We start from the raw sequence: 24,039 nt of genomic DNA, 5'->3' as shown, positions 1-24,039 counted from the left end.
TAAGGGATGTCGGGATGTAAGGAATACAGGAACACAAGGAATGCCGAGATATAAGAAGTGCTGCGATGTAAGAGATGCAGGGATGCAAAGGATACGAGGATACAGTGATTTGGGGGTAGTCCCTGCGAGGTCCATGAAAAGAATGAAGAAAATAAATAACTGGAAAGGGAGACCTTGGTTCATAAAGAGTAGGAATAGGATAAACAATAACTGGGAAGGGTGGTCCTCGCGAGGCCCATAAAGAAAAATAAAATAATAAATAATTAGGAAGCGTGGGTTTGACCCATAAAGGAGGATAAAATAATTAATAGCTGAAAAAGGTGGACTTTAGTCCACAAGGAAGGACAAAATAAAAAATAAAAGGGTGGTCGGTCGAGGTCCAGAAGAGAGATAAAATCATAAATTTTATTTCTCTTTGATGAGCTTGTTAATAAGCGGAAAAAATAAATAAAGTAAATTAAATAAACTCCGAAGGCAAATTAGAAGTATGTACATGTATGTTTGATAGGTTAATCCGCACCCCTCGGCGGTCGCTATAAGACTGAGATCGCACCGTGTGCTAGGTGAAATTTCTCATATTAGGAAGAAATTACTGTGTTTTGATTTAAATTTGATTTTCGTGTGTATTATGTTTGTAATTTATTAAAGATTAAACAGTTCTTTTGAAGTTAAGTACATTAAATAACTAAAATGATAGAAGAATTTAAGTCAATAAAATAGTAAATAGCTGAGAAAAGAAATTACAAGCATTAAATAAATAACTCGGAAATGAAATTGAGTATGAAACAATAACTCAGTTGCTTATTTCAAATGATTTATTTACCAAAGTGCATGAAATGAATACAAATTTTTATATAATTACAAGACCGAAAAATTATTAGAATAATTATTTGACAAACTTATATTTTGAAGAGACCGCCTAGAATTATTTTCAAAGTTCGACCACTGCGCCATCTATACAAAAGCGGCGGAACCTATTCAACAAATTACCGACTTATCGACTGAACTTCCGACAGTCGGTAAGTTAACAAATAGTTTGCGTCGCTTTTATATAGATGGCGCAACGGTCTATCGCCTGGGGTGTTAGGGACCCCGAAGCACGGGCAGTGCTCTACATACTAATCTGATATCGTATTGGGGTATCAGAGACCCCGGCGACTCCCTCTGCGCATCGACAAAATATCATCTTGGGGTATCAGGGACCCCGGCGACTCCCTCTGCGCACCGACAAAATATCATCTTGGGGTATCAGGGACCCCGGCGACTCCCTCTGCGCGCCGACAAAATATCATCTTGGGGTGTCAGGGACCCCGGCGACTCTGCGCACTTCAATTTAATCGATAAAACAGAAATGTAACTTAACAACGAGTAATGTAAATCCGCCACAAATAACGCAGTTGTGGTGTCATCTTGCAGTGAATAACCATATTATCCTGTCTGTCTTTTCACCTTAGATGACGCCCTCAACTTGTTAGGCAGCGCATGTCAAACTTTGACGGTAGACGTCAAAACAAACTTATAACCTACGAGTTATTAAAGAATTTCTTTTAAAAGGGAACAATGTTTATCGTTACAAAAGAAATCGATAGCGAAAATATTAGCAAACTATGCCGTACATGCTTAAGGGAAGATGGTGATAAAATGGTTTGTTTGTTCGTGGGACCGGCTGGCTCTTCTCTCGCTGCAAAATTGCGCTCTCTTTCCTGTTTGGAAGTAATACATATTTTCTATGAATTAAAACTTATTTAGCAGAAATAAATACTTGCCCTTCAAACCGTGTACTTCACCAGGTTTGGCAAGGCGATGGTCTTCCAGAAAAAATGTGCGATCGTTGCGTAACTAGAGCAGAATCTGCTTTACTGTACAGAGAACAGTGTCGAGCTGCGGACAGAGCGTTGAGACAAGCTGTTTTGAAGGTAATTTTGCGTGGAATGTATTGGGTTTAAACCTCTGATCTAATCAAACTTCCAAACATTACCAGGTTTCTGGCCTAACTTCCTACACCACAGTATCTGGATGTAAATTATATCAACAGAATCAAGGTTTTGTTCCGATACAAAATTCTCACAAAACCTTAAAATGTATAGAATGCGGGGCTGTGTTTACCAGCTATCAGGAACTCTGTACTCACAACCGGCTGCACGTACCTTTCGTTCAAGATAACATACCAATGCAGCACATGCATATAGTTGAATCTCAGAACCCTTATTTTAATTTTAATTTTAATCAGTTGAGCACCACTCTAACCAACGACAACGTTCAGCACACGGAATTATCTTCTTTGATTAGACCAAACACGATGCAAACGATTCCAACGAACGGGGAAAATCCAAGCCGTGCCGCGTGTGCTTTACAATGTTCATTGTGCAATCGCACTTTTACCAACAGAACACAGTTGATCAGTCATAACATCTCCCACAACACGGAGAATATAGATATACCTTGCGAAAACGAGAGCATAGATATCTGTGAGAATTCTAATCAAATTCCACAAAATTTGACTTACGAAAGGTCTATTAATTCCGTCGGGAATTCCATTCAGAACTTATCTTATCAAAGATCCACGACGAACGATAACAATGAGATGCAGAACTTGAGTTTTCCTGAGAATATTGATCTCGTGGAGGACGTACGAGATGGGAGTCCTCAGCGCGTACAAAATTCATCGATACACGATTCCAACACCTATGTTGCTGATTCGCGTTCGCTCGTTCGATTTTCAAAAGGTAACGAGCATACGGACAACAGGGAGAGCATCGATGGGTATCGGTTATGTTCGAACCTCGTTTACAAAGAAAACATTGAAAAAGAAAATCTGACGAATGCGCAATTTAAAAAATTCAAGTGCGAACTATGTTCTAAACTGTTCTCTCAGAAGTCAAAATTATTGACCCATCGATTGTCGCACTCTAATCAACAGCCTTTCAAGTGTTCCGATTGCGAAAAAGCTTACTCGTCTAAGAGCAAACTGAACGCGCACATGCGATTGCACACGAAAACAAACGTACATTCGTGTAAATTATGCGACAAGGTTTTCGCCTATCCATCATACTTACGCGAACACGTAAAAACCCACAAGCAACGCGATGGTATCACGAGTAACGAGGGGGGTCAATTCTTCGAGTGTTCCACTTGTAAGAAGAGATTCCGATTGTTAAAGAATTTAAAGGCTCACGAGCGACTTCATACTGGGAAAGGTGTGGTACAATGTGAGATATGCGATAAGAGATTTAGTCAAAGCTACAATCTGAAAATTCATTTGCGAACGCACAAAGCAACGAGATCGCACAAGTGCGAATACTGTAATAAGTGTTTCGTACAGAAGGGCAACCTGGCGGAACATTTAAGGATTCATACAAAGATAAAACCATTCGAATGTAAAATATGTAAAAAGCGTTTCTCACAGTCGAGCCACCTGAAGAATCACCAGGCGTCGCATACGTCTCTTAGGCAACATCAGTGTCGATTGTGCGGGAAACGATTCAAACTGGCGAGCCATCTGAAGAGGCATTTAATATTGCACAACGGTACCAAAGCGTACAAATGTCATCAATGTAATCAATTGTTCTCGCAAGCATTCAGCCTGACGAGGCATTTAAAAAGGCACGAATCGCAAACGTAACGCGTGTACATATAAAATTTATATTTGATATTAAAAATACATCGTTTTATGTAAAACACTTTTGTACGCTATGTTTCAACAGTTTCTTCTACTTTGAGCAGACTAGAAACATTATACGTATGTACCTTCGTCGAACACGAGACATCGCTGACTTATCGAAAAGTAATTCAAATGAATTATCTCACTTGTAACTATTGAGAACGGTAGCTAGTATATGAAGACCTTCTTCGATTTGCTCTTTTTTAATAGTAAGCGGTGGCGAGAGCCTCAGTATTTGTCCATGCGCGGGTCTCGAGAGCAAACCTGCCTCCTTCAATTTCAAGCAAACGTCCCAACCATCGGCAAAGTCTGAGAAAACAAAAATGAAATTAATGCTACCGTAATTATAGCTTACGGTGAAAGAAGGGTTGCCATCATGTCGCATACCTTTATTAAGTACCGCGCCCATCAATAAACCACGACCCCGAATTTCCGTGAATATTTCTTTCGGAAACTTTTCCAAGCCTTCCCATAAAACATTTCCAAGTTTACACGCGTTTTCAGCTAGATTCTCTTCTTCCACGATTTTAACCGCTTCCAGAGCTACTTTGTTCCCAAGCGGACTCCCGCCAAAAGTGCTGCCATGCGAGCCGACTTCCAAACACAGCATTATCTGATAAAAATGAAACTCGTCGTTAAAAAGGTTTACTCTTGGATAGAACGAACGAAGCGGGAGCAAATTTACCTCGTCGTCCGCTAAGATACCGGAAACAGGATACATTCCCCCAGCCAGTGCTTTGCCTAAGACAAGAATATCCGGCCTCTGATTCTCGTGATCGACGGCCAACCGTTTACCGGTTCTTCCTAAGCCGGTCTGAACTTCGTCGGCGATCCACAGCACGTCGTACTTGTCGCAAAGATTTCGTACGCCTTCTAAATAACCTTCCTGTCGGAACGGAAAGGAGAAATTTTCTTTCTGGCCTCCGTGATTATATCGTTAGAGTTGGAACTCACTTTAGGTACAACAACGCCTCTTTCTCCCTGAATCGGTTCCACCATGAACGCGCAGACCGTTGGATCTTCCTTAAACTTTTGTTCCAAGGCTTCGAGATCGTCGTATGGCACCTTGTCGAAACGAGGGACGTAAGGCCCAAAATCGGTGTAACACTTTGGATCGGTGGAGGCCGATAACGCGGCGATCGAACGACCCCAAAAGTTTCCTTCGGCGAAAACAACGGTCGCCTGTTGATCCGGTATTTTCTTCACCCTGTATCCCCAGCGTCTGGCTACCTTAATGGCTGTGTCGCCGGCCTCGACCCCTGCAACGAGAGAGACGATGGGCCCTGGGTACCTTTTTTCGCGGAAAGGATATCACAGAACCATATCACGATCCTAATTTCTATTCTCGTTTCGTTCGTACCGGTGTTCATGGGCAAGAATCTATCCCATCCCAAAAGCTTGGTCAGGTATTCTCCTAGGTCACCGTGGGGCTCCGAGTAAAAAGCTCTGGACGTATGACTCAATTTCCCTGCTTGCTCGCACATTACCTTTACCAAACGTGGGTGAGAGTGACCTTGATTGACCGTCGCGAAACCGGCGAGGAAATCGAGGTAACGTTTACCCTCGACGTCCCACAAATGAACATCCTCGCCTTTCGCGAGAACAACCGGAAGTGGCTCAAAGTGTCTACCGCCGTACTTTTTGTCCCGTTCGATCAGCTCTTGGGAACTCAGAAATCTTTTCGAGCCCAGCTCTCTCGTTAGCATAACGGCGATCGATTTCGTCGAATGCATCGCTATCGATTTAAAAAGAAACAACTACCAATGCTCGGTTAAAAGAGACAAGATCGATCGGAAAACACCTAAAGCCCAAGAAACAAAGACAATGTATCGCTTTGCTAATGCTGTAAATATTGCTTTGTTAATGTAAGAAAGTAAACTGTGTTGAATTTCGCATTCAGTCTTACATTTATATCGGCACGATAAAGGGTAGGGGAGGTATATTGCTTATTTGCACGGGATGTTTTTGTATACAATTGATAGGTCGGTAGGATTTAGAATACATAAATGCTACGATACAACCGCACGAAGAAGTCATATCTGATAATGAACGGGACACGCTTTAATGTGGCGCCAACGCGTTAAGGCCGTAGACTCCTTCGAGGCCTGTTCCGAATCGATCTAAACACCGTTATAAAAAAAAGGAATGTTAGCAAAAACACATAATTGGTTAATTGGACATTTGACGATACGACATCTAATCGTTATCAGGAAAATAAATCAGTTCAAGCCAACATTTTCATTTCTCCCACAGATAGAAAAGAACAGCGCGAACGGAAGAGAAAGAGGTTAGAAGAAATTTAACGTGCATTCTTGACTTCGAACATTCTCAGAAATATTGCGCTTACAAATTTACTGCTCGGTGCGCCAGAAACTTCGCTTGAGTCGAAGGTAACAATGATTGTCTTATTTGCGTGTGTTCTTACGTCTCTGTATTCGCGTATTTGATGACTCGCTGTCAAATTCTAGATTAGATTTACCAACTTATTTGTATTTTAATCAACTCTGATAACGCGAACAAATTAACTAAAATGTCCAATAAACGCCTCTAACAGAAAATCATTGAACTATTCTTGCGTCCGATTGCGTGCTAATTGTAAATTATGTTTTATAATTGTGAGTCAAAAACAATAAACAATGTGTATTAATCGAAGGTGACGTGCTCAAAAAATACTCCGCGCCGTCATTTATGATCGCCTGATCCGGAAATGATAAGTACACCGGTGCGCGGATGGTTCAACAACCCCTGATTTTTCCTACCAATCTGCAGAACTATCGTTATTCTTATAACTACGAACAATGTTGCAGGAAATTTTGATATTCGATCCTAAGTAAGATGCTGTTATTGGTAAGACTAATTTTAAGTTGCATTATGCGAAGGTCATCGTAAGAAAAGAAAGGGTTATGTGATTAAGGAGAAAATTACCGACAACATTGTTATCATTAATCCGTCAGCATTCTTTGGACGGTCTCACGATTATTACCCAATAGCATAAATTGATGAAATAAAAATTATTACAAGTATGTTTGAAAAGAAATGCATTTCTTCGCTGGAAGTCTCAACGTTTGCTTTTTCAAACACGAGAAGATATCGCGCTTATGTAAATAACGACGGCCGTCAAACATCAGAATAAACATTGAAAAGAGGATAGGACGACGATATCGCGTTTGGCTATTAATAACCACTAACGCAACCAGTCGACCAATTTTTCTTGCTTCATAGTGTTCCAAAGATAATAACCTCGGCGGGTGCATTCGAACAATCCCGTTGTCCCGATAAGCGCACACATATTTCATTGAATTTCATCAAGACCAGACGACTTTCAATTGTATTTCTTCGGTTTATCCGCACAAGGAAGATGATATGTTTCAAAAGAATTCGCTGATTATAAATGAAAGAAATTTATTCAGACGAGATCCGTTAAAAATTGCAACGAAGTAGCTTCGAGCAAAAGACGCGCCTATTGATTTGCGTGTCGAGAAATAGTTGTACAAATGATATTAGCACACTCTCGTATTTGTGATTCGGTAATAACCAACGGTGGAGCCAATCTGATAATGTGTCCGTGCGTTGGTTTCGCGAGTAAACCTGCTTCCTTTAGTTTCAAACAGATATCCATAGCGTCGATCTTTTCGTTAATAACGATTGCATTGAGGAGACCCTTTCCTCGTACCAGGGTTACAATATCTTTCGGAAGTTTTCCAAGTTCCTCTCTAAAAATATGACCAACTTTTTCCGCATTCTCTGCTAACTTTTCCTCTTCGAGAACGCGAAGAGCTTCGAGAGCGACCTTGCATCCTAAAGGATTGCCACCGTATGTCGAACCGTGTTCGCCAGGCTTTATGGTCAGCATTACGGAATCGTTGGCTAATACTCCGGAAACTGGATAGAAGCCACCGGAAAGAGCTTTTCCGAGGATCAAAATGTCTGGCTTCACGTTTTCGTGATCGACAGCCAACCGTTTACCCGTTCTAGCTAAACCAGTTTGTACTTCGTCCGCTATCCACAGAACGTTATGTTTCGTACACAATTCTCTAACTCCTTTCAGGTATCCGTCCTTAAAAAAGATAACATTGAAACATAAAAATTAAAAGAGCAAAGTTCGTGATAACTGATCGAACGTTGGAAACTATGGATCGTACCTTTGGCACGACAACGCCAGCTTCACCTTGTATTGGTTCCACCATAAAAGCGCAAACGTGAGGGTCAGCCAAAGCTTGTTCAAGTGCTACAAGATCATCGTAAGGAACGACCTCGAACCCAGGCATGAAAGGACCAAATCCACTGTAACTGGTAGGATCCGTGCTCGAGGACACAGCGCTCATCGTTCTTCCCCAAAAATTACCTTCTGCGAAAATGATTTTCGCTTGATACTGTGGAATCCCTTTGCACGTGTAACCCCATTTACGTGCTAATTTGCAAGCAGTTTCACCACCTTCTACTCCCGTGTTCATCGGTAACCATTTCTCGTATCTGAAGATAATATACCATCTTACTAATTACCCTATCATGAGTACTTAGATGCCAAGCAGAATATGATTATAGCAGGTAGAGCAAACAATCAACACAGTTTGTTACTTACCCGAAAAGTTTTGTGATGTATTCTTCGAATTCACCTAACACGTCGGAGTAAAAGGCTCGCGAAGTTAACGTTAATACTTTTGCTTGATCGATCAAGGCTTTGTAGATCCTGGGATGACAGTGGCCTTGATTAACAGCGGAATAAGCGCTTAAAAAGTCGAAGTAACGTTTCCCTTCAACGTCCCACATGAAAACCCCTTCGGCTTTACAGACTGCCACGGGAAGAGGATGATAATTGTGAGCGCCGTATTTCGATTCCCGCACGAAAATCTCCTGCGACGTGATACTTCGACATTGTCCGCTCTACAATCATAGTTTTAATATACAATATAATGTTCAACTGTATCTGGCAAAATAAAAATTATTATTATTTATTCATTACTAAACGAGATTAACCCTTTGATACAAAATTTAACAGAAATCATTTTGAGATATCATTTGTATATAAGATACATGGTACTAACGGCATTTAGAAATGTGATAAAAGAATAATAAATTAGGCAATTATGATTTTACGTAATCAAATTATTTCACAAACATTCCTCAACGATAAGGAACGAGACGCGTTATCTTTACACCTGCCACCGCGTGCCGTTTCATTACCTGGCAGAATAGATTCGTAAGCTTTTTGTTAGATATTCCTCCAATTTTCTTAAACATCTTGATCAATAGTAGCTCGATGGTTCAACGATGTAAAAAATTCGTTACTTATCAATGGCTGATCTTCCAAATTCCTCCGAGCATTAATCTAGATAATTAAAACATATCGTGTTATTTCGATAAAACAGATGTATCTTAGCGAGATGTGATATTGCAGTTTTTAAAAGCGTAACGATACATGCATTATCAGTAACCGCTTAGCAAAATGATTTTCAGTCGGAGAATGTAAGTACTTATAGCTTTTGTTAAGAATGAAAGGAAAAAAATGATTATCAGTAAGAGTATTAATGCTTACTGGAAAAATGATCACGACTGCATCGTTATCGCTATATCAAAACAGTGTGTCACTGATACCTCGTCTTTCTTTCAATTACTGTACGCCTTCTACCTTTGCAGAAACCGATGATTGTATTAGTAAAACTGGCACATCAATGTTTCCACTCGATGATTCCTTCGATGTTACCCGTTTTCCAAACCGGTTAATAACACGGTTGACTTGAATATGTCTTGACGTGTCTAGTTGTTTCTAGTCGTGTCGCGCGTTTTATTCGTTTCTCCTCGGTACGTACGGTCACGTTACGCGCTCTTCATATCGAAGATAAGAAAAACGATATAATTATACGGTCCATCAACCGTTTGAGTCCAATAGCCTATTTGAGTCCAAAAACCGTGATAATTTGTATTCAAAAGTAAATACGATAAGTTGGATTTCTTTCGTGCAACATTGTTTTATATGATTTCTTCTGACATCAGACAACTAACTATTAAATAAGAAAAGAATATTTTAATCAGATTTTACGACAAATTTGCCGCAGTAATTATATGTTATATTGATATATTACAAACATCGCAATATTTTTATCATTTGAAAAATGGGTAGAGACACTTACGTACTTATCTACAAATATTCTTATCGATATAATGAAGACTGATAAGTAGTTGTCGCAGGCTCTGCATTATCGACGATCTCACAGTTACCATTCCGTTAGATTTACCAGTATGAAACACGTCATATTCTCATTATTTAAAGTAGCAATGCACATAAGACATTTCTATTATCTTTAAAAGAGACAATAAGAGTCCATTGTACATGAACATTACTGAAACATTACAAAAATGTATCATGAGCTATCATAAATTGAATACACTCAGCATCATTATTTTAAAATTAAATCTGTTACGGTTTTACAGATATGATTTGTCCAGGGCCGGCCCTGCCTGGCAGCCGCCTAGAGCCCCCCCAAGGTCCAGGACCCCCATAAGACCGGTAAGTATTATTGATCACCATTTTAGATTTTGCGTCTATATTTTACTTGAATATTAATCGATGTAAATGCAAATCAAAATTAGTTACACAAGTTTTAATGTTAATTGTATAAATTTTATTTGAGGTTTTTTTGTTTTTATGTCATATATGTGAAGGGGCCCTTTTTCGGAGCTCGCCTCGGACCCTCGAAATCTCAGGGCCGGCCTGGATTTATCCCATATTTATAAAATATAAAAACTTACACAGGTAATTTCTTTTGAAAGTAAATATGTACCAGCCAGGTTCCCTTTATAAGTGTAGAAATGTGTATGTATGTATGTATGTATACACAACTATGTAGAGGCCTCTGTGTCAGTTTTACCCGCCAAACTGACTATTCGGCTCACCATGATTTTATGTATACTAGTTGCTAGGTACGCTCCTATGCGGTTCAAACATTCGGTACTTGTTTCTTGAAAGCTGTGATTTTTATACTTTGTATGCGAAACCTGAAATAAAAATAAACTTTTAATATGAGTGAAGAAGATTATGATGAAATTCGAAAAAGAAATATCGCCGAAAAGAATGCTATTGTAAGTATTTCTGATTCTCATTTTAACCTTTAACGAATGTGTTTCTGTACATTTAAACTTACAGTTTGCAGAGTTTTTCAAAGATTTAAAGCAACAAAAAAATGAGATAGAAGAACTGGTAAAGGAATATAAAGATACAGATAATTCGGAGAATGAACCACCAAGAAAAAGACGCAGAACCACTTCCCGTTCTTATTTTAATAGTGCAAAAATTAAATTTCGGAAAAAATATAACACTAGAAGTAGTTCCAGGAATAAAAGTAACGATAACTCAAATAATTTACAAGATGAGTTGGACGAAGATTTAATTGAACCTAAAAGTAATAAACCTAAATTGCAAGTCCTATTTCCTTGGGCAAAACCTTTTCAACGAACAATTGATCTAATGAAAATGGGAGTCTGTGATGTAGATGAAGAGCAAGAGGAACGTAGTGATGATAGTTTTGAAGAATATATAGCAAAAAAAATGGTTTATAAAGTAAATAAGACCCCATACGATCCAAATACCATACCATCGGTTGATGAAATAACAGAGGAGATGCTAGACAATATAGCAGAAAAAAGCTCTTTAAAGGAGTATTGTAAAATTAATGGAACCAGTTGCCATCAGTGCAGACAAAAAACCTTGGATACAAAAACAGTATGTCGCTCTGGAGAATGTGTCGGAATTAGAGGACAATTTTGTGGACCTTGTTTAAGAGGAAGATACGGTGAAAGTGCTATGGAAGCATTAAAAGATCCTGTATGCCTTTGACTCTTATATTAATACTTTTTATAGCTCTTCTATATTTATTTCTTTTATTGTTTAAAATTTATAGGATTGGGCTTGCCCACCTTGCCGCGGTTTATGTAACTGCAGTATATGCCGAACGAGAAGCGGTTTACGCCCTACAGGAATTTTAGCGCCTGTAGCGCAAGAGGAAGGATACTCATCCGTTATGGATTACCTCCAATGCACCGAAGACGACGATACGTAACTTCATTACTGCAAAATACATTTAATAACGAAATGTTTTTATACTGAAGGTTTTTTTAATAAATAAATTAACATTGTCATATTGCATGTAACATTTCTTTTCATACACAAATCTTACTTCATATTTAGTCAGTTTTCCTATCCTGAATTCACTTTTTTGTTCCTATTTGATTGCAATAATACCATAATGTCTTGGTGATAACACAGGATCGAATAAACGTAGTATTGCAAGTTTGGAGCACCCATTGCTCTCTTGTAAAAATATCATTCTATCGAGCATAATAGCTGCTTCTAATACAAGACCAATATGTACTCTTAACATTTGAAATACATAAAATTTTTTCATAATAGGCATATAGAGTTGGTATACATTTATCAACTCCTCCTCTGACAGTATCTGAGGAAATAAATGTTTGTTAAAAAAAGAATATTGATAGAAATATTTATACTCGTCGATTTTTTTGTTATACTTTTTCTGGTTTTACTCCAATTCGTGAGAATGCCCATCGCGCGTAACTTGTGAAATCATTTAAAGGCCCTCCACGACCTACTCTGGCATCGTAGATGCCTATTAGCAAAAATAAAGAAAAGAAAATAGTACATACTATGACAAATAATGAAATTATATTAATTAAGAGGAACAGTGTACCCATAGAACGAAGGATCACTTGTAAAATTGCTCTATAGAATAATGATGATGGCATAATTTTATTTTTTGTGCTTCTTTCAATGCATTGTTGAGCTAACATTCTAGCATTCTTAGAAAAACTGATCCTTCTGTTAAACGTTTCATTTGTCAAGTGATAACAACAAGGCACGATGCACAAAATTCTAATATCTTCAGTAACCAAAAATGTTTTAATAGCTGAATGAGTTAGAGAACCACATGTATGTAAACCAGTTAATATGAGATTCCTATTTATATTCCAATCACAAAAACGTTGCTTAATCATGTTAATATAGTTAGTTTTCTCATTTATTTCTTCTACTACATACTGTACCTGAAACAGAACATGACTTATCTGTATTACTGTAGTATAAAATTTTGTTTAACATATGTGAAACTACTGTTGGTACCAAATTTTGAGAGCATGTCATTTTCTTCTTTAATTGTTTCTGTTTACAAATTGCTCCATTGCTACATGATTGTGAAGAATCTATTGCAAGAACTGGAATTTTATGATTCTCTGCCAAAAATGTTGACAAATATGCTTTACCAGCACCAGCGTCTATTACTAGATTATCAGTTGATACTGCAATTGTTCCAATAATATTTCCAAGGGATTCAACTTCATGTAATTTCTTAGCATTCATAAAATCCATTTTTGCACTTTTGCATTTAAATTTCTTCCAATTACCAACATCTGGTAACACATGTGTAAATTCCTTTGAATCTATTTCTATGGAACATGATTGCAAAGAAAGAGACCTTGTCAATTTTATAAAATTATTTAATATAGGATAATTGTCATTTTCTGTCCAATAATCACAATTTATTTCATTTTTTTCTAATTCTGATCTTAATGGGTCTGGTAAACATGTCTCCCATAAATTTTCAGTAATAAAATCAACTATATGACAATTTATCAACTTCTCATAAGTATTTATAAAACATATAACTTCATCAAAATGTTTATCATACATAGTTAGAGTAAGTATGATATTTCATTTGACACATTTTTTAATTTTCTATTTGTTTAAATATGCGATTTTTATTTTACTAAAAATCAAGCTTATCTCCTTCTGGATATAATGAACATATTTTTGCTAATGAACAAAACTTTGCATACTTAAATTTAATATTATCAATGGTTTTTGATATATCTGTAGCCTTGTCATTAAATTTGGGAAAATTATAAATATCTTGTAAAAGTTCCTGTGCAATTTGAACACTTTTCTCTGAGTTACATTTATTAGTGTTCAAGTATTGTTCCAAGATACCACTGTAATATCCCAATTGTGCAGCTAATAAACTAGCTCTATGATATCCAAGATGAAACCCATCTGTTAATTGTTTCTTGCCAATCTCATAACCTTCTGTATAACCTATATGTTGAGCATTTTCTTCAGCAAATAATAAGTTTGTAAACTCTTCATTCACATCTACTTGTTCTTCTTTGTCGGACATACTTATCAATCCTGAAAATATATTAGCATAAATAAAGAATAAAAATAACCAATACAATTCTTTTAACAACTGCTTGTATAAAACTTACCTATTACATGTTTTAAATTAATACTTTAACCATACATCAATAATCTTCGTTTATTCTATTAAAATATTTATATATCAAGTGGTTTAAATACTTTTACAATAAGTATACAATTTAAAATTCAAACTAATGCAAGGATTAGTTTACAATAGTTGAATTACAAAGCAATAACAAATCCCATGGCGAACAGGTTTGCCAATTGTTAAAGTCACTATTCTCTTCGTTCAGTGTTAACAATAAATATGTATTATCAGTTAAGGTTATAAATGTACATAAAACAGAACAATATTTTCTTATATTTTTAATAAGAAAGAGTTACTGCTATGTTTGATGAAAAATATCCTGATTAATTCACAAAAAAATTTTGTGAACTTGCTTCAAGATACTGTATTCATAGGAATAATGTAATTCTAACCAACTTCAGAGGCGTGTCATGTTTGCAATAAACGCGGCGTTCTTTCTGTAGTGTACCTTACAACTTTTTAATATTTTATAAAAGATGCTTGCTTTAGGACCTAAAAAGGACGGTGGACCCAACACAAAATTTTTTGAATCGCAAGAAATCCTCACACAACTCGATGGAGTCAAACAGTGGCTCCTGAAAAACTGCAAGAAGGTACGTCTAAAAGCCCGGCGTCTAAGTTTGTGATCAACTAGTCAACAATTTACATTTGCGCTATATTAGTATGTTTTGACGCTGAATGATTTTACTAGGTCTTGTAAAACTTCATAATCATTCCTGCTTTTATATTCTGAAGTGATATAAATATTAATAAACCGTACATGCATGCAGACATTTGCAACTTCTTCTGTATATCCTGTCTGTATATTTTTTAATATTTTCCAGTATGTACAAACGGATCCTCCTACTAATAAAAGTTTAGCTACTCTGATAGTCCAATTGTTACAATTTCAAGAAGATAATTTAGGAAAAAATGTTTCAAAACCTCCAATGACAAGGCTTCCTGTATGTATTTATGTATCAGTAGTATTAAATATTACTTTAAAGATATAATATTATTTTAAAAGTATAAAATAATTCATGGTATTTTTAGATGAAATGTTTCTTAGATTTTAAACCAGGAGGTGGCTTATGTCATATTCTTGCTACAGCATATCGTTTTAAACAAGAACAAGGATGGCGTAGATTTGATTTTCCTGTTGGAAAGGTAAATATTGACGTTTACATTACGTTAACATAATATATAAAACACTTTTGCTTCTAGTCAGGATCTCGTATGGATAGGACAGTGGAAATGTTGATGGCAGCTGAAAGAGCCCTAGTGCAAAACAGGTGCATGCTTATACCAATTGTATACGTAAGACCTGATGTAGACAAATCAACAGCTGTAAAAGTAAAGGAAGCAGTTCGACGACATCAAGGCACTATTGCCGAAAATGAAACAGATGCTACGCACATAATTTACCCTCCAGTAGATCCATTAGAGGAGGAATATGCGCGGCCTTGTATGAGGCGCGAGAGATCCGTTCTACTTCATTGGTACTATTTTCCAGATAGTTACGATTCTTGGACTGCTTTAGATCTTCCGTGGGATTTTCCAGAAGGAACGCTTACAAGTACAAACATGAAATCGGTATATAAAGTATCCGCGACATGGGCGTTAGATTTAGATCAGTATAACGAGTGGATGAACGAAGAAGATTATGAAATGGATGAAAATGGTCAGAAGAAAATACATAAGTACAGGCTATCGGTGGAGGATTTAATGGCTCAACCATCTCATCCTCCACCTTCCGCAAAGAAACCTAAAAGAAAACGATCTCCCAGTCCGCCTCCTAAACTAGCAAAACGTAAAAGTGGAAGAGCACCATCGGGTGTTCAGAGTGCCTCGTCCTCGTCGTCGCTTGCGGCGCCAAAAAAATCACGCGGCGGAGAAGAGGAGGACGATCTCACTCAAGGAATGGAAGATCCACCGGCGGAACCTCGGATCGTGGAAGTAGTGGCTACACCTACGAATCCACCCGTTACAGGTCAAGGTAACGTTCCAACAAGCGGTACTACGTTAACGACAACGGGAAGTAAAAAACAGGATAACGAACTTCAACCACTTAAATCCGGTAACATGGCGGACTTAGACGAACCGATGGAAGGTGACAAGGGAAGTTCTCAAAGTACTCAAGATAGAGAAGAACGAGATACAAGTAAGGAAAGAGGAGAAGGTAATAAAGGAGACGAACCGGAAGACAACGTTACAGAACAAACACATCATATCGTCGTTCCAAGTTATTCGGCTTGGTTTGATTATAATTCGATCCATACTATCGAAAAGAGAGCTTTATCTGAATTCTTTAATGGTAAAAATAAATCTAAAACGCCAGAAATTTATCTGGCGTATAGGAATTTTATGATCGATACCTACAGATTAAATCCCACGGAATACATTACATCAACAGCCTGTAGACGCAATTTGGCAGGTGATGTATGCGCAATCATGCGTGTACATGCATTTCTAGAACAATGGGGACTTATCAATTATCAAGTAGACGCAGAGTCAAGACCAACACCCATGGGACCTCCGCCAACATCGCACTTTCATGTATTATCGGATACACCTTCTGGCTTAGCACCCGTTAATCCCAACCCTCCAAAAACACCTCAACCATCAGCCGCAAAAACGTTGCTGGATTTAGAAAAGAAATCGAATGTAATTGGAACGGAAGAAAAGGTTTCGGCCGGTGCGATGACGAACTTCGGATTGAAAATTGATCAGTATTCGAGGAAACCAGCGGTTCTAAAGAATAAACAAGCAGCTGGCGCTACTCGTGACTGGACGGAACAAGAAACACTTTTGTTATTAGAGGGATTGGAATTACACAAAGATGATTGGAATAAAGTTTGCGAACACGTTGGTTCTAGAACACAAGATGAATGTATTTTGCATTTCTTACGACTACCTATAGAGGATCCATATTTGGAAGAAGGTGGACCAGAAGGTTTAGGCCCATTGGCTTATCAACCGGTACCTTTCTCCAAAGCTGGCAACCCAGTCATGAGTACTGTTGCATTCTTGGCTTCGGTTGTTGATCCTAGAGTTGCAGCGAGTGCAGCTAAAGCTGCTATGGAAGAATTTGCAGCCATTAAGGATCAAGTACCAGCCGCTTTATTAGATCAACATTTAAGAAATGTTCAAGCTAGCGCGAATTCTGATGGTAATTAATCAGTCTTCTTTTTCTATTATATATACCTTAAATGATTCTGTTTTATAATCATTTCTTATGTTTAGGTAAGTTTGATCCGGCTGCGGGATTAGCACAGTCAGGCATAGCTGGTACTGGACCACCCGAACCACCAGATGATGCAACAGCACCTTCGACAACTGGAAGCGTACCAACGACCGTGGCTACTTCTCCGCATTCAGCGACTCCGGCTTCGATAGAATCTAAGAAAGAGGAACAGGAGAAACCTAAAGAAGCCGAAGTTGATCAAAATCAATTAGAAATACCGAAGAAGGAAGAAGATCTTAAAGAGACAGAAGAAGATACGAAATCTACTATGGATGCTGAAGCGATGGAAGCGAAAGAAAAGAAAGACAAGGTAAATTGTTCTTTCGTATTGTTATTAATGTTACAAATCCTTGTAATATTTTATTACATTTTCTCATTTAATTGCATTAAAAGGTTGTACGAGACGCTCAACTTCAGTCAGCAGCTGCCGCCGCGTTAGCAGCGGCCGCTGTTAAGGCAAAACATTTGGCGGCCGTGGAAGAACGTAAAATTAAATCTCTAGTAGCGCTGCTCGTTGAAACACAAATGAAAAAATTGGAAATTAAGTTACGTCACTTCGAAGAATTGGAAACTACAATGGAACGAGAACGGGAGGGACTTGAATATCAGCGGCAACAGCTTATCACCGAAAGGCAACAGTTTCATTTGGAACAGTTGAAAGCCGCTGAATTTAGAGCTAGACAGCAAGCGCATCAGCGTTTAGCTCAGGAACAGCAACAACAACAACAAAATCAACATCCTGCCTGGCAACCTGCTGCGCAACAACAACAGCAACAACAACCACCTAGCCCGCAAGCGGCAGCTCAACAACCACCTGCACACACGCCCCCGCAACAGGCATAATTTCATTTGTGAGTTATTTATAAAACATAGTTATTGATCGCGAAAGAATTGTATGGTGTTATCATTTTATTCAGAAACACGAAGAATGTAGAGATATAAATTTTTAATACTGAATATATTATTTCTGCAATATAGAATAATATTTTCTTGTGTTAATGGTTTTATTCGTTCACGTTTAGTTCAACTGAAAAATGATCATTTTTAATATATATATTTTTCTTTTGTTTAACATTACAATTACATCATAGTACAAATTTCAATTTGTAATGATACTTATACGAACCTTTAAATGTGTATACTCCTTTGTATAAGATTACACGGTATTTTCCCAGACTTGTTTCGTTATATCGTAAGAAAAATACTTGAATTATTTATAAAGATTAATATCCAAGCTATAAAGCATGATTATTCACAAGTTCTATAACTAAATCAGTCATGAGTCGTGCACATTCCGTTCCTCCGCGTGGTGGTGCTCGCATATTTTGTTTTATTTCGTTTGTTCCCGACTTTTCGTATAAATCTGGAGCGTCTTCGCTTTCACAGGTACTAATTGGTAACATATCTAATGCAAGACCAATACCAAATCGTCCACAACGTCGCATTTCCTCGTCTAATCTATACATGGTTAACAATGTTAAATTTAAATAAACAAAAATAGTAATGTTTCAAGAACTATTGTTTGAGACATTTATTTCTCGCAAACAAGATTCTTAGTTTGATACTTACAATTCCCACATCACAGAAGGATCTTTTGGTGGTTGTTTTGGATTTAGCGTATGTAATGAGGACATTAAATGAAAATGATAGTGTTGGAGAAGTTGGATCATATGAACTCGTCTAATTTCCCCAGTTGTGCAACAGTACAGCAAGTTTGCAAGATCAAGGGCAAGTGAACCAACTCGAGCTAGTTGAAAATCGACTAAATAGACGACCTGCAAAGACACGAGAATGTTAGTTCATTTAAACTTGTTTAAACTATTCGTTTGCATTCGACGAAAAGGGAAGAAATCGTAAGAGGAATGTCTTACAAATTAACATAATAAAATTGAACTAAAACAAGAATGTTTTTAAACTCACTATTCGTCCTTGATTCCTATGCAACGCAGCGTAAAAGTTTTGATACTGTCATTCAAGTGAATACTAAATTTTGCTTAAATGATTTGAAAAACTAGTATATAATACTTACTTCTTCGTTTGGACTAGTATTATCTTTAAATAAAATATTATTAGTCCAGCAATCACCATGACAAAACACGGTAAGAGGGCCTTGCGTAGCTACTAATTCGCACATAGTGCGAAAAAATACTTGGTCGTCAAGAAACGCTTGCAATTTCTCCATTATTTCAACCCTTCTGTGCTCCATGTGACTAGGAAGACTATCGGACACCATTCTAATAGCATTCTTAGCAGCAACTTGATAATATTGACGGTACCAATCTTCATTTTCTGGTCGGAAAAGAGCCTCTTTTACACCTTGACCTTCGTTTGGATCCGACAATTTTGTAAATTCCTCCGGCCTTTGTAATATACGTAATACATGTACAATCAGATATTGAAATATGAACTTAACTCGTAATAATAAAGAAGATTATTCGACTTGCCTTGTCTCTCTAAGAGTCAAACTAAGCGCATGGAAACCCGCTAAAGTTTTCAATACTCGTTTTAAATCATCAAGTTGTAACCCTTTCCTTCTATCTGCCATTTTAAAATCTCTTTCTCGTAAATCTTCCATAGCAATAAGATCAATCTGTGCCGCATATATTTTAGCAACTCCGCTAAAAACTTGTTTACTATTTGCTTGTAATTTGTTCAAAGCTGGCCACACGTACGTGTAAAATGCTACTTCGTTTCGAAATAGTAACTCGCTTTTAAAAGCTTCGCGGTGTTCTCTTGATCGAGGTAAAACTTTGTAAATAATCGCAAGTTCATAATTACTCCATTTATCGTTTGTTATCCGTTTACGTCCTTTAGCTCGAACACGATACAGCACAGATGTGTAATTGTCACCCCTTCCTGAGCCAGGTTCCTCTTCTAAACTTGTAATTTCTACGTCTGGTTCATCTTTTGTTATCAGTTCGCGAACAGATTCCAAGGTAAGACGGACGTCTTCTTTTTCGTCCACCATCCTGCTGGTAACAATGAAAGTTTCCACCGAATATCTTCAAAAAACCTGTTTAAATAGTGTGATCGTGTAATTTGTGTAGCCCCGTAAATTTCCTGAATCGATAGTATCGCAGCACTTGAACCTTTAAAGCGAATGGGTGAGTTACGATGTTAAGCTATGCAATGCAGGAAATAAGTATTTGAGTGATGAGAGAACAGTACCTCCCACTGCCATACAACTTAATTTATTAATCATACGTACCCTAGCTAGAGGGGCAAGGACATTAATACATACCAATCACGTATGTAATTTCTATTCTTTGAATGACAAACTGATTGAAAATTTTGCGCATATAACGCAAATTTAAACGAAGAAATGATCTCAAGTTCTGTATATTTTTAATGATTCAATATGGTGTTCTTTTTTCAAATTGTACAAATAATACAGAATATGTAATGTTATAAATATTTTTTCATCGTATTGATTCATAATTAATTATGACTTCGATTTATCTAAAGTATCCAACGCTTCCTCCCCTACTAAATTGATCAATTTATTACGGTCAATATCTGTAAGTTGTGGGTGATCATACAACTTCCTAGCCATCTCAGTGGCTTCTGGAAATCCAAAATTTGTAGCGTATTGGAGAACAAGCTGTAAAAAAAATGTAAGACATATATGTTTTATTTTAAATTTAAAAAAAAAAAAAAAAACAATGAAAGAATACGCACTAAAGTTCCTGTAATACAGTCCTTTGAAATATAGCTTTCAAATAGTTTAGTCAATTGTTCTTTGGTCATTGTTGGTACAAACAAATGTGGTTGTTCAATGGTGTACGATAAAACGTCCATACTTTCATTTATGCGGTTACCGCATAGTAACATCATTACGATAGAACCCGTCATCGCAGTTTGAACCGGAGTATACGTTTGTAATTTATTTTGGATTTCCATCTATAATAAGATGTTTTTTATGTTTACATTATTGCCTCTTATTTTTTCTTTTTGTTAATATACCACGTAAATATAGCAGATAAATAAACATCCAACCTTAATGTCATTCCAACAAGTCCAAGCTGCATCTACAAAGACTGTTCTCAAAGGTGACTCGGCTGGTAAGCAAGCTATTTCCATCAACGATATGACAAGTAACTTCAATGAAAGGTTCATATAACCAAATAGAGTTATATCTGACCATATCCTTGCTACGTATTTTGCTACAGCTTTCTGTTCGTGAAATTTTAGCTCATTTACAATTTCAGTGTATAACCGCACGCTTGGAATATGTTCATTTGGAACAAACTCTTCATAAAATTTGAAGAATTCGTCTATCGTGCTTGTCCTTAATAGTAATCTTATGTATGAATTGTAATATAGATTATCCTATTGTGTATAAAATATGTTATTTAACAGTATTTTGCACTAATAAGATATATTCTATAATATTGAAATAAAAACATACTCCATCACTATCTGAAATAAATTTATAATTATCCCCAGTAAGAAAAATTTTGTGTATCATGTCACCAGCTTTTCTATCATTGTAACATTTAAGAGCACACTCCATAGCAACACTAAAGAATGTAACATCCATCGGATCTTGAATTGTGAAATTTTCCTTTGATACTGTATGTAGGAGATGCATAAAATCATTATATGTAGAATCACCTGAAGGAACGTATAATTCTGTATAAAAAATTACTACACAAATAATATGAGGGAAGCATAATTACCTTTTTCTACAAGTATCTTTATAATATGACGATACGAAGCTAACGAAAATTTTATATTTAACTGTTTAAATTCTTTACATAAATGTTTCATAAGATTTTCAGCTGCCAGTGATGGTGATGTAGAAACCAGTTTAAGAGCAGCATTCAACGTCCAAACATTTGGTTTAATTCCTCTTTTGGCCATTGATTTAAGTAATTTATATAAGTTTGCTACTTTTTCTTCATTTTTTTTATTATAAATTTCTATCATTATCTTCATAATGTAATTGTAAGTAGTAACAGTTAATGGAATATTTTCGTTTTCACATTTCTCAAACAGCATCCAACTTTCATCAATCTAAAAATGTAAATCCATAATATATTATATTATTAAATTATGCAGGTCTTTATAAAGAAATTTAATTCATCATACTCTTGAGCACTTTGCTAAACCACATAACATAGCATTGTGAGCTAAAGCTGCTGTTTCAGGATCTTGTTCTATTAAAAATTTATATAAGTCATCAACCTGTTTATTATGTCTGAAATATAAAGCTATTAAACATAATGAAACATACTGTATAGTACATTTATCTTTAACTATTACTTCATTACTTACTTCCATATAAATACTGCAGGTTTAGAATACCAGTGTTCAATAGGCAATGTATTATATGGAACATTTCCATAATTGTAAAAGCACAACAATTCTAAAAGTGCTTGTTTTGTTTTATTGGAAACATTGGTTTCTAATAACTCATAAATATCAACAGCATCTGATAATCTATATTCAGACATGGCTTGTAATAGTATTTCTTCTGATACTTGATCTTTACGAGTATATTTTATTGGTGGTTTAAATGCCTGGGAAATACAATAAAAAATAAAGTTACTTCTGTTACATCTTATGATATATATAGGTATGATTAAACTTTACTTTAATCATTGGTTCAGAGAGATTTCGGGGAAATAGATTCCCATGTGCTTTATGAACCCACATAGCTGTTTTTTTGCCTGATTCATACGACAATGCATATATACGATGATTTTGTTTTTTTGTTGGAAGTAAGAAAGGATCATCATGATACACGTAGCCAGTTGCCATTTTATCCTTTGGTATTGTACTTTCAAGAGCCTTTAATATACAGAACATCATATATAATTATACAAACGAATTAACGAAAAATTGGATACAATAAGAAACTGTACAATATATTTACATTTAAAATATCTGTAGGTTTACGTTCTATTCTAGGTGGTATTTGGATTGTAGAATTTGATGACGAAGATTGCAATCTTTTGAACTGACACCATGAACCTCTGCTAATTAATTAACTTCATTAATATGTAATAACATTTGTATATAAACAAAAAATGAGTACATTATGATTTTTGTCACAACTTTAAAAATTAAACAAATTAATATATTTTAACGAGAAATATATATTACTAACCTAGATGATATATATTTGAAGTGATTCATTATAAAAACTTTTAAAGTTTCACTTATAATATAAAATTAATCAAATATTATAAAAAATGCAATCATAGAGGTTAGAACTGGTTACAACCCAATGCACTTCGCTTCTAGGGCCCGTATTCACAGTCGCAACATTGTATCCGTTAGATTCATAGTCGCCGAATAAGTAACGCCTTAAGCATCAGCTTATCAAAATTATTGCTTATTGATGTAGATTCACAGTTGATTCTTAAGAAAATCGTAAGTTCTTATGAATTCATAGTTGAATAAGTTCACCTTATTTGTAGAAAACGAGTTCTTATTTCGCTTAATTGAGGTTATTTTTGAATCAACAATACATATATATATATACCGCAGTTCACCATAGTCCATTACTGCGACGCGCAGGTTGGAAGATGGTGGGGGAACGCAGCGAGCTCTCCGCTAATCGCTTTCCACTTCGTTTGGAAGTATCGCCAATCAGGGCGAAGATGCGCACTGGAGAAGCGCGAAGAACGAAAACTGGTCTTTTCGCAGTTATGGACTCTGGTGAACTGCGGTATACATATATATACGAAGGTGTTACTGTGCAGTGTTGAAGGATTTAGCTTGATTAATTGTGGTGAATTGTTGAAAAAGAAAGTACGAAATGGAATTTGACTGCGGATATTGAAAATATTGATGATATCGAGAGCATTGATAATAATTGTATGAACACCTATGAATACAAATATATTCAAGACGCA

At 36.4% G+C, this 24,039-nt stretch overlaps 9 protein-coding genes across 14 annotated transcripts; 3 read left to right on the top strand and 6 right to left on the bottom strand.

Moving 5' to 3' along the window:
* Window positions 1–1,433: 1,433 nt before the first annotated feature.
* On the top strand, window positions 1,434–3,680 carry LOC117603804 (uncharacterized). The gene is made up of 3 exons (XM_034323302.2): window positions 1,434–1,713; window positions 1,791–1,916; window positions 1,982–3,680. Exons 1-3 carry the CDS (start codon window positions 1,561–1,563, stop codon window positions 3,620–3,622), a joined length of 1,920 nt encoding a protein of 639 aa, XP_034179193.2. The 5' UTR covers window positions 1,434–1,560; the 3' UTR covers window positions 3,623–3,680.
* LOC117603810 (ornithine aminotransferase, mitochondrial-like) lies at window positions 3,620–5,987 on the bottom strand. The gene is made up of 5 exons (XM_034323313.2): window positions 5,022–5,987; window positions 4,616–4,920; window positions 4,347–4,547; window positions 4,049–4,274; window positions 3,620–3,970 (listed from the first exon to the last, which is right to left on the bottom strand). Exons 1-5 carry the CDS (start codon window positions 5,392–5,394, stop codon window positions 3,804–3,806), a joined length of 1,272 nt encoding a protein of 423 aa, XP_034179204.1. The 5' UTR covers window positions 5,395–5,987; the 3' UTR covers window positions 3,620–3,803.
* A 1,059-nt stretch (window positions 5,988–7,046) lies between these two features.
* On the bottom strand, window positions 7,047–9,432 carry LOC117603808 (ornithine aminotransferase, mitochondrial). Of its 3 annotated transcripts, none has more exons than XM_034323311.2 (5): window positions 9,291–9,432; window positions 8,846–8,990; window positions 8,244–8,545; window positions 7,804–8,134; window positions 7,047–7,718 (listed from the first exon to the last, which is right to left on the bottom strand). In XM_034323311.2, exons 2-5 carry the CDS (start codon window positions 8,900–8,902, stop codon window positions 7,122–7,124), a joined length of 1,287 nt encoding a protein of 428 aa, XP_034179202.2. In that variant the 5' UTR covers window positions 8,903–8,990; window positions 9,291–9,432; the 3' UTR covers window positions 7,047–7,121. The 3 variants fall into 3 exon arrangements, with proteins under 3 accessions (XP_034179202.2, XP_034179201.2, XP_034179200.2); XM_034323310.2 differs by having other exon boundaries at window positions 9,257–9,396; XM_034323309.2 differs by having other exon boundaries at window positions 9,198–9,340.
* A 1,168-nt stretch (window positions 9,433–10,600) lies between these two features.
* LOC117603821 (uncharacterized) lies at window positions 10,601–11,718 on the top strand. Its single transcript, XM_034323328.2, has 3 exons — window positions 10,601–10,741; window positions 10,806–11,483; window positions 11,560–11,718. Exons 1-3 carry the CDS (start codon window positions 10,682–10,684, stop codon window positions 11,716–11,718), a joined length of 897 nt encoding a protein of 298 aa, XP_034179219.1. The 5' UTR covers window positions 10,601–10,681.
* On the bottom strand, window positions 11,588–13,361 carry LOC117603813 (putative methyltransferase-like protein 25). Its single transcript, XM_034323315.2, has 5 exons — window positions 12,795–13,361; window positions 12,367–12,718; window positions 12,188–12,285; window positions 11,836–12,114; window positions 11,588–11,726 (listed from the first exon to the last, which is right to left on the bottom strand). Exons 1-4 carry the CDS (start codon window positions 13,359–13,361, stop codon window positions 11,881–11,883), a joined length of 1,251 nt encoding a protein of 416 aa, XP_034179206.1. The 3' UTR covers window positions 11,588–11,726; window positions 11,836–11,880.
* A 76-nt stretch (window positions 13,362–13,437) lies between these two features.
* LOC117603824 (uncharacterized) lies at window positions 13,438–14,088 on the bottom strand. Its single transcript, XM_034323333.2, has 2 exons — window positions 13,934–14,088; window positions 13,438–13,856 (listed from the first exon to the last, which is right to left on the bottom strand). The coding sequence occupies exon 2, from the start codon at window positions 13,843–13,845 to the stop codon at window positions 13,438–13,440; it is 408 nt and encodes a 135-aa protein (XP_034179224.1). The 5' UTR covers window positions 13,846–13,856; window positions 13,934–14,088.
* On the top strand, window positions 14,089–20,847 carry mor (SWI/SNF- related protein mor). 3 transcript variants are annotated; one of them, XM_034323290.2, is made up of 7 exons: window positions 14,089–14,198; window positions 14,443–14,546; window positions 14,778–14,897; window positions 14,986–15,099; window positions 15,157–17,101; window positions 17,176–17,486; window positions 17,570–20,847. In XM_034323290.2, the coding sequence occupies exons 3-7, from the start codon at window positions 14,883–14,885 to the stop codon at window positions 18,017–18,019; spliced, it is 2,835 nt and encodes a 944-aa protein (XP_034179181.1). In that variant the 5' UTR covers window positions 14,089–14,198; window positions 14,443–14,546; window positions 14,778–14,882; the 3' UTR covers window positions 18,020–20,847. The 3 variants fall into 3 exon arrangements, with proteins under 3 accessions (XP_034179181.1, XP_034179180.1, XP_034179179.1); XM_034323289.2 differs by having other exon boundaries at window positions 14,196–14,334; XM_034323288.2 differs by lacking the exon at window positions 14,089–14,198 and having other exon boundaries at window positions 14,269–14,546.
* LOC117603809 (uncharacterized) lies at window positions 18,412–20,144 on the bottom strand. Its single transcript, XM_034323312.2, has 4 exons — window positions 19,621–20,144; window positions 19,206–19,536; window positions 18,746–18,951; window positions 18,412–18,634 (listed from the first exon to the last, which is right to left on the bottom strand). The coding sequence occupies exons 1-4, from the start codon at window positions 20,142–20,144 to the stop codon at window positions 18,412–18,414; spliced, it is 1,284 nt and encodes a 427-aa protein (XP_034179203.1).
* On the bottom strand, window positions 20,619–23,431 carry LOC117603802 (small ribosomal subunit protein mS39). Of its 2 annotated transcripts, none has more exons than XM_034323300.2 (10): window positions 23,289–23,431; window positions 23,055–23,154; window positions 22,772–22,969; window positions 22,454–22,698; window positions 22,268–22,376; window positions 21,856–22,192; window positions 21,585–21,790; window positions 21,173–21,505; window positions 20,855–21,076; window positions 20,619–20,777 (listed from the first exon to the last, which is right to left on the bottom strand). In XM_034323300.2, exons 1-10 carry the CDS (start codon window positions 23,315–23,317, stop codon window positions 20,619–20,621), a joined length of 1,938 nt encoding a protein of 645 aa, XP_034179191.2. In that variant the 5' UTR covers window positions 23,318–23,431. The 2 variants fall into 2 exon arrangements, with proteins under 2 accessions (XP_034179191.2, XP_034179190.2); XM_034323299.2 differs by having other exon boundaries at window positions 23,055–23,157; window positions 23,289–23,425.
* Between the last annotated feature and the right edge of the window lie 608 nt (window positions 23,432–24,039).

Source organism: Osmia lignaria, chromosome 11 (genome assembly GCF_051020975.1).
Source record: "Osmia lignaria lignaria isolate PbOS001 chromosome 11, iyOsmLign1, whole genome shotgun sequence".
Taxonomy (NCBI): domain Eukaryota; kingdom Metazoa; phylum Arthropoda; class Insecta; order Hymenoptera; family Megachilidae; genus Osmia; species Osmia lignaria.
Note: the sequence above shows the minus strand (reverse complement) of the source record. Positions and strands in the feature narration are given on the sequence as shown.